The sequence below is a fragment of the Rhea pennata genome, chromosome 1, assembly GCF_028389875.1.
Source record: "Rhea pennata isolate bPtePen1 chromosome 1, bPtePen1.pri, whole genome shotgun sequence".
Classification (NCBI taxonomy): Eukaryota; Metazoa; Chordata; class Aves; order Rheiformes; family Rheidae; genus Rhea; species Rhea pennata.
In genome coordinates, this window is record NC_084663.1 from 146,310,530 (window position 1) to 146,322,837 (window position 12,308).

Below are 12,308 nucleotides of genomic sequence, written 5' to 3' on the forward strand. Positions count from 1 at the left end.
CCTTTGACTAACTGAAAAAGATCAGTTGAGAATGCAGTATTTTATGTATTAGATTTCCTCTGGAGAGGCCAACTTCTGTATCAGTACCTTGTTTTCCTTGACTCTCCTGGATTGTCTCCTGATAATAGGAGGAAGATGGGTTTCAGATGAAAGTTTGAATTAAAGCTGTTCAGTTGTGTTCTTTCTTGTGGACTTCAGAACTTCTAGATCTAAAAGTCTTTAGAGCGACTACAACATAAGTAGAACTTCTTGTTTCTAAGTGTTGTTGCAATTCTGTGTAAGTAATGAGAATGAGGAAGTAAGACCTGTCAGTACTTGAACTGTGACAGCAGCCTGTCTCTAAATATGCTGGCTGCTTAAAGTAAAACTTAAAAGCAATTTGTTGATAACTTTTGCAGACAAGATACCAACTATGAAAAGTATTTGACAGTAAACTCCATAAATATATCTTTTAATTTTAGGATCTCTCCTCTTTTTTTAGTTTTTGTTTACTCAGCTGTTATTTCTTCAGGAGTTCATTTCTGTGTCTTGTGTGAAGTAAAACAGTGTTTGCAAATTTTTAAATTAAGGCTTGTTGAATAGCCAGATGGATCGTGTGTTTGGGAAGACTTTGAGAACAATACCTCTTTTTATCTCTCAATCCAGCTGTTATTTGCAGTTAATTTTTACCTCTTCAACTGCTACTGAAGGTCAATTGTTAGGGCCTTAAATGGGTTCCTACCACAATTTTGTGAGTACCTCTTAATTTTCAGACAGTCTAGCTGCTTCTTGGGATTGCTGATACGATTTAAAGCTTTGTGTCAAGCACCAAAAGGAGATAATTGCAGTGCAGAATTGACTTTTGTCTGTAAACTCGGTTAAAGTAGGCAAATATAAAACATACTGTTATAAAATTAAACCGTACTGTGTATCAGTTATCTAATTTGAATGTTCTTTGTAGTTTTGCAACCTATAGGGCACATAGTTGTATCTAATTATATTTTATCACATTAATGGATTTTATTTCACTGACGTAGTTTGGCTTTCAAATAAATACTGAAAAAAGAAGGAGGCAAAGTCCTACTGCTTTAGGAGAGGATGGGCTAAAACAAGGTAAGAACTAGTTTCAGGGAGGTGTTCTTTTAAATATCAGTTCCAGCAGAGAGGAAGTACACCTTCTTCCTTATGCTCATGGTAGGAAAGAAAATACGTAAATATGAGAAAAAGCATTTTTCTGCATACTGCTTGTTGTGGAATGATGTTGAAATCTTTGGGGAAAAAGTATGTTGTATTGCTTAGAAAGCTCATGGGCAGCATCAAATTGGTGTAGTTGCTGTACTTTAGCTGAGCCACAGCAGTCATCACTGTGCTCTTTCTTGGTCTGTTGGAAAGGCAGGTAATTTAAATCAAATCAGTTTAAACTCTAGCGTATTATTTTAAATTGTGGTGCATTTGCAGCAGCCTGGCACAGCCCAGCAGTCTACAAGTACATGTCTGGGCAGATACCATAGATCTTTTTATGGCTGTTAATCTAAGCTGCCAGAACATGTTAAATTATGGTGACCTGACTCTGTCAAAACCCCAAGGAGAACAGGGATTTAAAACTGTTTATTCTGAGACAGAAAATAAAGATAAATTTGCACTAAATTCAGCAATCTGAGCTAAATCATTCTCGTCAGTGAGAACAAGTGCGGGCCAGACACTTTCCACAAAAGTGGAGAAGAGATTATATCCAAGAAAATGGAGATGAATGAAGACTTAGCGTCATAGTTGGAGGAAGGGAGCTGTAGATACAGTTTCAAACAGATGCAGTGAAATAGCTGCTGTGAGAGGATGTGGACTTAAAAGAAACTGTGTTGGTAAATTTACTTAGTGGGGACAGAAGTCACCTCTTAACAATTGATATGCTTTAATAGAGGTATCTGTGCTCAAGAGTTTTCAAATAAATAAGGGAAATAAAAGGAATAAAGCAGTACAATGTCTCTGTTTATGATGGTGTACCTATGTCTGTTTATTTTTCTTACTCCTTGTTATAGTGTCAAAAAGGATGCAATAGATGATAAACTATCTAAATTTATTTCCACTCAGATTAAATGACTGAGGGCATAGAAGATGGCATAGAAAAGATGAATAAGAAATAATTTTTCCTAACTGGTAGAACCCTATCATATTATCAGGAAGCAGCTTAACATAAGTAAAAGGGCATTTTTTTCCATGCAGTATACATTTAAATTATGGGTTTTATTCCCCAAAAAATAGATCCTCAAGAAAGTAAGTTCCATCAAAAGCTGTTAAATACAGGCATTTGACTCTGAGCCATAAACACACCTCAGGAAGTCTCTAAGCTGCAGTCTACTGGAAGAAAATATACTGGGAAAATACCATTCTCTATCTTCTGTTTTGCTGTTTTCTTCCAAAAAGAAAGCCTGATCTATCTGTTAGATAAATCTGTTACAGAATTATATGTACTATTGTTAACGGGACTTCCTGTGTCAAACAGGGAACTGATTTTAGTAACCTTCATAATTTTCAGACCTATTTCATGCCTGTTAGGAAGTGAAAGCAAGAAATCTTCAGTCTTATGTCCCACTCCTGGAATGACTTACTCTCTCTGATTCTAATCAAAGTTGGAACTGTAGGTCAAGAAGACCTTCCTGAAGTAACTTGAGGCTGTTGGTTTTGCACCCTTTATTAGTTCAAGGAACAGCCCAGAACTTGGGGAATTACTTAAGGCAGGTAGCGTGTGCTTCAATAGCAATACGGGCAGTATAAAAACTATGTGAAGGCTATGTTGTGTGGGCTTGCATCAGTGATGGTTGCGTTCTTGGATGTGGTATTGAACTTTGGAAGGCCTCATTGAAAGCTACTAAAATGATCTTGCCAAGGTTATTGGTAAGGTATTGTTTTTGTTATTATTACTAATATATATTAATAATACTTTAACATTAGAAAGATCTTGCCAAGGACCTGGGAGAGCTGGTGGGCAACAAGTTGACTATGAGCCAGCAGTGTGCCCTTGTGGCCAAGAAGGCCAGTGGTATCCTGGGGTGCATTAGGAAGAGAGGTGATCCTACCCCTCCACTCAGCCTTGGTGAGGCCGCATCTCGAGTACTGTGTCCAGATCTGGGCTTCCAGGACAAGAGAGACATGGAGCTACTGGAGAGCCCAACAGAGGGCTATGAAGATGATCAGAGGACTGGAGCATCTCTCCTGTGAGGAAAGGTTGCAAGAGCTGGGCCTGTTTACCCTGGAGAAAAGAAGACTAAGGGGATCTTATCAATGTGTATAAGTACCTGAAGGGAGGGTGTCAAGGGGATGGGGCTGAACTCTTTTCAGTTGTCCCAAGCAACAGGGCAAGAGGTAACAGGCACAAACTGAACCACAGGAAGTTCTGCCTGACCGTGAGGGGGAATTTCTTCCCTGTGAGAGCGACGGAGCACTGGCACAGGTTGCCCAGAGAGGTGGAGTCTCCTTCTCCGTAGACAATCAAAACCTGCCTGGGTGCAACCCTGTCCTAACGTGCTCTAAGTGGCTCTGCTTGAGCAGGAAGGTTGGACTAGATATTCTCCAAGGTTCCTTCCAACCTCAACCGCTGTGTGATTCTGTGATGGTTGTCACTTGAGAAAGTGTGTTCTTAGATCTGTTCTCTGTCAGAATAGATCCTTAGTACGTTTAAATTACAGGTAAGTAATATTTCTAGTATTTTACTCTTAGACATTGTGGTTTGAACCTCAGGCTTGAATTTTATGAAACGATCTGAATACTAAGAGTTGTTTGAATTGTAAGTAATTTTATATTCATCTCACTAGACCTGTATTTCTAGAGAACACTTCCTGCTGACATTTTTGACTGTATATGGATTAACTCTGATAATTGTATGCTAAAAGCATTCTCAAAAATCTTCATTAAAAATGAGGATGAGATCTTAATCATATTTTTTTTGTATTGATGCTACATACTTTCAAGCAAGTACATCAGTCAGCTTTGATAATGATTCATCTTTACAAATGGACAAAGTACTGATCTTTCTCTGCTATTTGGTTGAGCTCATTAAGTTGTCAGAAAGCTATTTTTTTCTTATCAGTAACTTTGAATATTCAAGCTTTTAGAATTCATTTTGTAGGTACTCTCACTTTTGGGACTCTGTTATAACAAATATAAGCACTGGCAAGTGATTTTATTACTCTAGAGGTTTTTCTTATGTAATATTGGGAATTTGAAGTAACACCTTTTAAATACTTGTTTAAAGCTGTTAGTGAAAGAATCATAGTTTACTCTGGAATAAATCAAGTAAAACTTTCATTAACAGATTGATTGTTCAGTTTCTTTGCATGTATGCCATCAGAAACTTTTTTCTATTGTTTATTAATATGGACCTAATGAAGTGTGTTTTCCTGTACTATATACTTATTTGTATGTGTGTTAGTCTGAAAAGTTGGGGGGATGATAAAATGTCAGTCCTTGCTTTAAATATAGAACCCTTAAACTTGGAAATTGGTAGTACAGGACTTGAGTCTGCAGTCCTTGAAAGCAGTTAACCTGCCTTCTTGTGTCTGTGGAGTTTCTGTTTTTAAAAGTTAGCTGGACTACTGCTGAGTCACATTACGTGGATGTGGTAACAAGAAAGGAAGTTTATCTTCAAATCCCCTTCTCTGCCTTTTCATCTCCTGTAGGCCATTTCTTTCATTCATTTCCCTCTGACTTTATTCTTTCTGCACAGATTATCTGCTAATTTATTCTCAAGTAGCAGTAATTGAAGGGGTATCAGCTGCATTATGCAGGTTCTGCAAGTGTGAATTTGGTGAATTCCTTTAGCAGAATCATGCTGGTACTCACTCACAAACTGGAAACTCACGCGCAAACTACAGGTTGAATTTAGAGGCTGTCAGACAGCAAGCCTCTCTTATTTGTAAATGATTCTGCTAATGTATTGATGAGCAAAAGCTTCTATGTAGCAGCTAAAATCAGTAGACAGATTCTTCCATAGTGCATCAGAAACAAAGTACTCAAACAAAGTACTTGAGCTGCATTAAGACTAAGTATGTGTTACATTCAGCTGAAAAATCTCAGTGCTAGCAGGCCTCTGTTGCATGCTGTCCATGTCTGAACAGATCTGTAGGAGGCTGTGCGGGCAAGTACATGCACGAACCACAAAAATTGACTTGATTTTTCCTGGTCATTTTTCTGGTCATTTTTCTTTAGGGTACTACTAAGCATGCATTTCTCCACAAAACGTGATGACTGATGTGTCGTGAGGTACTTTCAAACTCGGTTATGTTCATGTTGTTTTGACCTTCTAGCATGGAGAGTATTCCTACCACTGTCTTGAAAAAAACTTTTACATTGCAAGAGTTTGATCTTTCTCTTATTTTAATAGTTATAACTGAATAGATTATTTCAATTACTATCAATTTTAAGAAGATAACTGAACTCTGATGGAGGATACTAATGCACAGGTCTTCCAGGAAAGCACAATGTTCTGTAAATGAAGTCAGTTGTCCTATCTCATGCTGTGGCGCAATAACATGTTTCAACCAAGAAAATACAGTTATTCTGTATAAAGGGATGTCTCAGCTTTCAGCTCTTCAACTTGTAGATGGTCAGTTCTTGGTGATATGGCTTCAAACCCGTAATACACACTTTCTGGGAAGTTCTTGGAAAAACGTAATGATGACTTTATCTGCTTGCTCAGTCAAACTATCATGACAGAAAACACAAGTATCTAAAACTTTGGGCATTCATGTAAACATAGATATCTGACAGCATCTATGTGGTGAGTTTAAGGCTGCTCAGATAATTTGGAGAGAAAAAGGCATTTAGATTGAGGCTCATGTTCCTTGCTTTAGAAGTGCTGAAGTTCTGCTGAAATTCAATTCTTACTTAGTAGTGATGAATACTGTGTTTTCCACTGAGTTCAATTTTTCTTAAGCATCAGTGTTGAGAGACACAGACATTGAAAAGAGCAGCTAAATCTGCAGCCTTCAGTTGAGCAGCTTAGCAACACTGTCCTGGTTATAGAATCTACTTCAAGCAACAGCAGGCTTTGACTTGAAATACTGGCTTTTTGGTAATCCTTTATCTGATTTCCTTGCAGACAGTCATGCAGTCTTCCAATCTGCCCAACCAGCAGTCCTCAATTAAGTGTTCCCTTCCCCCTTTTTAGTACTACTTTTTTTTTTTATATCACTTATTGCAGCTTAGCAGTCTCATCCAAAAGATCATTTTGAAATAGTTTTTTAAAAAATTCTTTTTATATATGAGTACTCTGCTTAATACAAACACATTGCTATAACAAAAGAGAACCTTTATGCTATGGCAAAGTGTTGCTGTCCTGAAGGAGATGCACGGGCAATACCTGATTTGTCAGAACTTACTAGAATTTGTAAAACTTGCAAAATAGTTAATTGCTGGTGGTAAATATTGCATAGCTAGCAGTCATGAATTGGAAGAAGATAAGTATTATTGGTATCAGTTCTAGGTGCAAAGGATTCTGACAGGAGGATTCTGTCCATCCAGATTTAACCCATAACCTGTACTATGGTCTTCAAATAGATACTACTTCTCTGTTTTTAAAAACATCCATCAGTTGTATTTAGAACAAGAATCAAGCTCTGTTATGCTATTCATAAGTAAACTTTTTAAAAATACTTCTATAAAATATTTAAGATTTACCTGAAAGGTAAGATTAAAAACACCACCGTTTTGATAAGCTTGTGATGAGGATATCCTCATTACTTGCTATCAGTGATGGCAGAGAACTGTAAACTGCTTTTATTGCAGAAGTATTGTTGACAAAAATACAGCAAATTTTAAAGAATAAATCTTGGTTAGTCTCTGTAAGAGCTAAAATAGTTTGCTGCAAAGAGTGTGTAATGGACAGACTGCTTTAGGTAACACTTAAGCACATTACAGGGTTCTTTACAGAACTTAGTTATTTCTCATACATACTAATCTGCTAATTTGACCTCTCTTGCCTTTACTTCATTCATAGCTTAAAAAAAAAAAAAAAAAAAAAAAAAAAAAAGCTTTGTACACTATGGAGTTAACCTGTCTCTCTTCCTGGTATTGATTTCAATGCCAGCTAATATCACTATATCATTTTCCCCACACTTCTTCCTTTTGTATGAAGAGCTTCGGAGTTTTCAAAACCCTTATGCTAACCACCTCTAGGTGTCACCCATCTTCCCTGCTGTGCTGCTTTTGTAAAATGGGTGGTTGACTTGGCAGTTATCAGGAGATAGGAGAAAACTCATCTCATTGGTGGTACCATTTTACTAACAGTGTCATCATTTTCTTTATTATGTTCTGCTTTGTTCTGTTCACTTAGACTTTTACACTTCTGTAGTTAAGTTCTGGGACATAAAGAATGTGTTGGCATGTGTATGTGGGTAGGCTGGTGACATAAGAAGTGGGTCAACTTGTTAAGAACAGTAACTGGTAAGTATGCTATCCTGGATGATGGGCAATCTCGCGTATGGTCTTGATAGGTGAATTTACAGGTGTGTGCCTTGCTTTCTTGCCGTTGGATCTTCTTCCCATAGATATGCCTAGTGTAATCATGCTGCACAGGCTTTCCTGTTATGTTTATGTTTCTAAGCAGCATGTTTCTTACCAACTGCAAAATATTCTTGCATAACTTCTAATTTGATTTGAACTTCTGATAACTGAATAGATAGATTTGCATGGGTAAAAAAGTGACACAGACCTGCAATGGCCTTTATATAGAAATTAAACCCTTTCCTATGAAAGATAACTTCTCGACTCTCCCTTCCATTGAAGCAATTCAATAGCTCTGTTTGAAGGGTACAGAAATAATAAATGCAAGTGATTTCTTCACCAGGGTCAAGAGAAAAGGGAACTCATTTGACTGTCATATCTTAGTTCTGTTTTTCCAGCTCTTATAAATACTGTCTTTTGTCTTCACTGTAAATTATTACATAAAGGTTCCCCAAAAGTATCTATAATCCTTTCACAAAACCATTAGTTGTGAACCATGTAGATCAGATTGCATTCCCTTTTTGTTTCCATATCAACTTAGTTATCCCAGTAACGCATCTGTTTTCATATTTTCTTTGCATTTTGTCCAATATAGTACTAATCTATTCAGAATAAGTGCTTAAAAGAAAAAAAAATCACAAAACAAAAACAGAGGACACTAACAGCCTTAATTGGCTGGCAGATCAGATTTTTTAAGTTTCTTGCTGCATTAATCCTCAAATTCTAATATGTATTTAGAGTGCCTTAGTATTGTTTTCCCATGTTTTATAGTTGTGATTTATACTTCTTTTTGGGGGTTTTGAGGGTGGTTTTGATTTAGTTTTTTTTTGGTGCTCTATTGACTCAGAGTTACTAATACAATGCTTTTCTGTTCACTCAATAGCTAGAGATGATTGCCATGGAAAATCCTGCAGACTTGAAGAAGCAATTGTATGTGGAATTTGAAGGAGAGCAAGGGGTAGATGAAGGAGGTGTTTCCAAAGAATTTTTTCAACTGGTTGTGGAAGAAATCTTCAATCCAGATATTGGTATGTTATCTAATAAAGCATTAATTTCTGTGAAGTGAAGCTGTATGCAGTCTCTTTTTACATCTGCTGTTTTTATTTTTCCCTGAAGTTCCCCAAACTTCTTAGTGATGGTGAGGGTACTTGATCCACCGAGGCTCAGCATTTCATCATCAGTCATCATTCTAAGGAGGAACAAAAGAAATACATGTGTTTAGTTAGTGAAAGCTGCTGCTGTTCATTTAGATCTGAATCAGTTGTGCAGAGTTCCTTTGCAGTATTCCTTTGTTTTTCTCACCTTTCTCTTTACCTTGCTTCATGATTAGCTTCTAGAATTAGTAATCAAACCAAAGAGGAAGAACTTCTACAATATAACCAGAGTAGGACTGTGGTGAGTTTTTGACCTGTTTCCTCTTTCTTTTCCCTGAGCCTGAAAAATCTGATAAAGAAAAGTGTCTCAGCTCTTCTAAGGATTTTCTCTGAAATTGATGAAGATCTTCAAGTGTAGCATTAATGTCAAATTTGAATGAAGATAATTAAGAACAACTAGTAGTAGTCTACTGTAACATCTGAGACAAAGTTGGGGTTTTATTGTTTTTTTTTTTAACCAGCTTAATTATCACTTTTGTTATTACTGCTTTTTCTCTTCCTTCCTGTTCCAGTCTCCAGTGCTTTTTGCATTTTCATACATTCTCTTGATTTGAAAATCCTTTAGCAGTAAAAGTTAATGAAATTCTTTAAATAGAAGTTAAGGTGGTTCTATTCTCATAAGTATGCCTGGAGACATGTTTATTCTGTAAAAGAGAAGTAGGATAGCTTAATATGACACTGTTAGCAACATTCTGTATTGCAACTTCCCTTTCTTATGGTGTTTTATTATGGTTTTAATGTACTGTAATCTTAATTTTTGGTCAGTGAATGAAATGTTGCATTTTATGCTAACATTTTTTTCCAGATATGAGTCTGGGTAAACGGTCAGTCCTCCATTAACAGAAATTTGTTAGAGTTGTTTCTTTTGATTATTTAACTCTTCCATCATCTTTCAGATAGTACAAGTCTTCACTTTTACTTCGCAGTAATCTAGAAGTCACTGTAAACTTTCGGCAAATGGAACGTAGGCTTCTACTTTTTCCTCTTACACGGGCTTGTGCACATCAAGATCTGATTTCCAGTTTCCTTGCCTGATACTAGTCTTTGTTATTTATGTGCACCCTGATAGTTCTCCTTGTCCTAGTACCTTACTGAGATGAGTAACCTTACCTTTTGGAAATAAGACAGGTTCTTGGAATGAATTTGCACTTTATTCCTTCAGGTTCAGTTGAATGCGAATTTAGACTAGAACTAAATTCTGAGGGTGAGGAGGGCATCTTGTCTTCAGCACTGAGAGATATTTGGTGGCTGTTTTTGTGCGGCTTTATAACCAATTCGTATATATCCTGTAGGAAGTAAATAAGCATATTTTTTTTAAGAGCTGACAAGACAAAATCTTTTGGTGAATGTACGTCATCTGCTAGACTATGTGTCTGTGACATAGGGTGCATGGAGGAGCCTGGATGCTTTTTGTAGTTTCTGCCAGGGGAATCACAAGACAACTATACAAGCCACATATCACTAGGAATATACTTTTACTTATCAAGGAGGTTCTTTTTCCTTTCTCTTAAGTCTGTATTTTTGCTGGTATCCTTGCTTTATCAAGTCTGATAAGCAACTGATTTTGTCTTGGCACTGCTTTAAATAGTTCACAGTCTGTGTGAATTTAAGCTCTTATTTCATGAGCAAGAGCTAATCTAGTGGCTTGCTACAGCCAAAAGGGTAAGGGACTCTATTCCTTCGTTTTGTCTGTGGTCCTATCCCCTCCCTGTAACTCTTAGTATGTTCCAATTTGGTTGTTTATTGAAGCCTGCTATGAACTTACTCAGCTTGTGAACTTGGCAGGAGTCACTTTTTTCCTCTGAATTAGTTACCTTACTTCAACTGATTCAGCTAAGGGATCTGGCAGAATCCACCCCCCTTTCAACAGTGATGAGCTGTTAAATTTGCAGCCCCTCCTGTGAAACAATTGCCACATGTTACATTTCCTCCTCAAGTTAGGATATGAGATAGCTGCAGCAATTCAGTAGGCCTTGTCGAGTTTCTAAAAATCTGTTAGATAATCTGACTGGTTTAAGTTCATATGTGCTGGTTAATCCCTGCTCCGTAATCAGGGCTTCCAGTTAAGAAATAGGACTGCGGCTAGTCCGCTTCTAAATAACCAGTCACTGAGGGAATCTGCATGGAAAAGTCTGTGAAGGAAGGATATCACTTTATTGTAACTAGAGTTCTTCAAGCTGATTTTGTTCACATGATTTCTGATTGCATTCTTTCCTCAAAATTAAAATCTGTTGATAATGTGCTGCTGCTTCTTCAGTAATGGAAGGAGATGAGAAGTGTGTTTACAACTTCAGCACATGCGTTGCAGGATGTTATACAGAAGATCTCATGTGTCTCACTTTCGCAGACTTTCAGTAGGTAGTGTGAATAGTAACATTATTCTGCTGCAGTTATCCCAAGTAGCTTCTTTTCCATTAAGTATAATTCTAAATTAAATATTTTTTTAGAGTCACTGTAGTATAAAAATGAGTTTATAATGTTGTTTTGCATGTCATTTTTATTAAAATGTAGCAATAATTGTTTTAAATTTCTTTTTTTACAGGTATGTTCACATATGATGAAGCTACAAAACTGTTTTGGTTTAATCCGTCCTCTTTTGAAACTGAGGGTCAGTTTACACTGATTGGCATAGTACTGGGTCTGGCTATTTACAATAACTGTATACTGGACGTACATTTTCCCATGGTTGTCTACAGGAAGCTAATGGGCAAAAAAGGAACTTTCCGTGATCTGGCAGACTCTCATCCTGTAAGTTCATTAGGTTCTTTGAATTCATTACTGCATTTTTCTAGGCAATAACTCAATCTAGATTTAAATGAAACACAGGATTGGTGTCAGAGGTGGAAGTGAAATAAGCTATGACTTGTGTGAAAAGTCTGTTGTATTTGTTAAATTGGTAAGTAATGGAATCTTTTGGAGAAAGCAGTATTGTCTAGTGAACTTATAATAGGCTTGGGTGTCAACAAACCCTTACCCTGTTTCTAATGTACTACTGGAGTTGCTTAATATCTCAGTACCTTCCCAAACAGATCTCTAAAATGAAGCTGCTATTTATCTGTATTCATAGAAATGATTTCTATGAAATTTGTGAAAACAGTGATAGACATGTGAAGGTGTGATGCTTGTATTTTTTTCTAAAGCAACAGATAGATGTGGCAATTATGAATGTTCTTACAGTTTGGAAGCAGTCATCAATGTCCATCTTTTTTCCTCCCCCAATGGCTATATAAAAACACTAAGCTGTAATATACTTTAGTAAATACGGTATAGAAGATGTGTCCAAGAAAAGAATGCATAGAAGATGTATACTTACACTGGTTGTATATATGTACCATATATGAATGTCACTTCTATGTATAAAGTTTGTACACAAGATGTCCTGGCCTTGCTCCACTCACCCTCAGTCAAAGATCACCAGTAGCTTTTTATCATGTTATGACTTGTTATTATACTTCATAGTACTTCAAAAAGGTGGAAGGCTTCCCTTTTTATAAGCTATTAGGCAAAATCTTTAGCTATGCAAAAAAAGATGAGTAAAATAATACTCTTTTTAAAAAGTATCCTTTTGTTTAATCGAAGAGTTAGGCATGTGTAATCAAAAATAGATTCTTCAGTCTGCTTTGGATGGTTACATGTAAGAGCATACCAACTCTGGCCAGTTTATCTGTAAAATGATGT

At 36.7% G+C, this 12,308-nt stretch overlaps 1 protein-coding gene across 4 annotated transcripts in view; it reads left to right on the top strand.

The window, feature by feature from the left end:
* Positions 1–12,308, top strand: part of UBE3A (ubiquitin protein ligase E3A) — a 55,633-nt gene that overhangs the window by 37,334 nt on the left and 5,991 nt on the right. For all 4 annotated transcript variants that reach the window (XM_062601570.1, XM_062601571.1, XM_062601572.1 and 1 more), the window contains 2 exons: positions 8,360–8,504; positions 11,173–11,378. In XM_062601570.1, the coding sequence (XP_062457554.1) occupies positions 8,360–8,504; positions 11,173–11,378 (351 nt within the window). The remainder of the gene's footprint in view (positions 1–8,359; positions 8,505–11,172; positions 11,379–12,308) is intronic.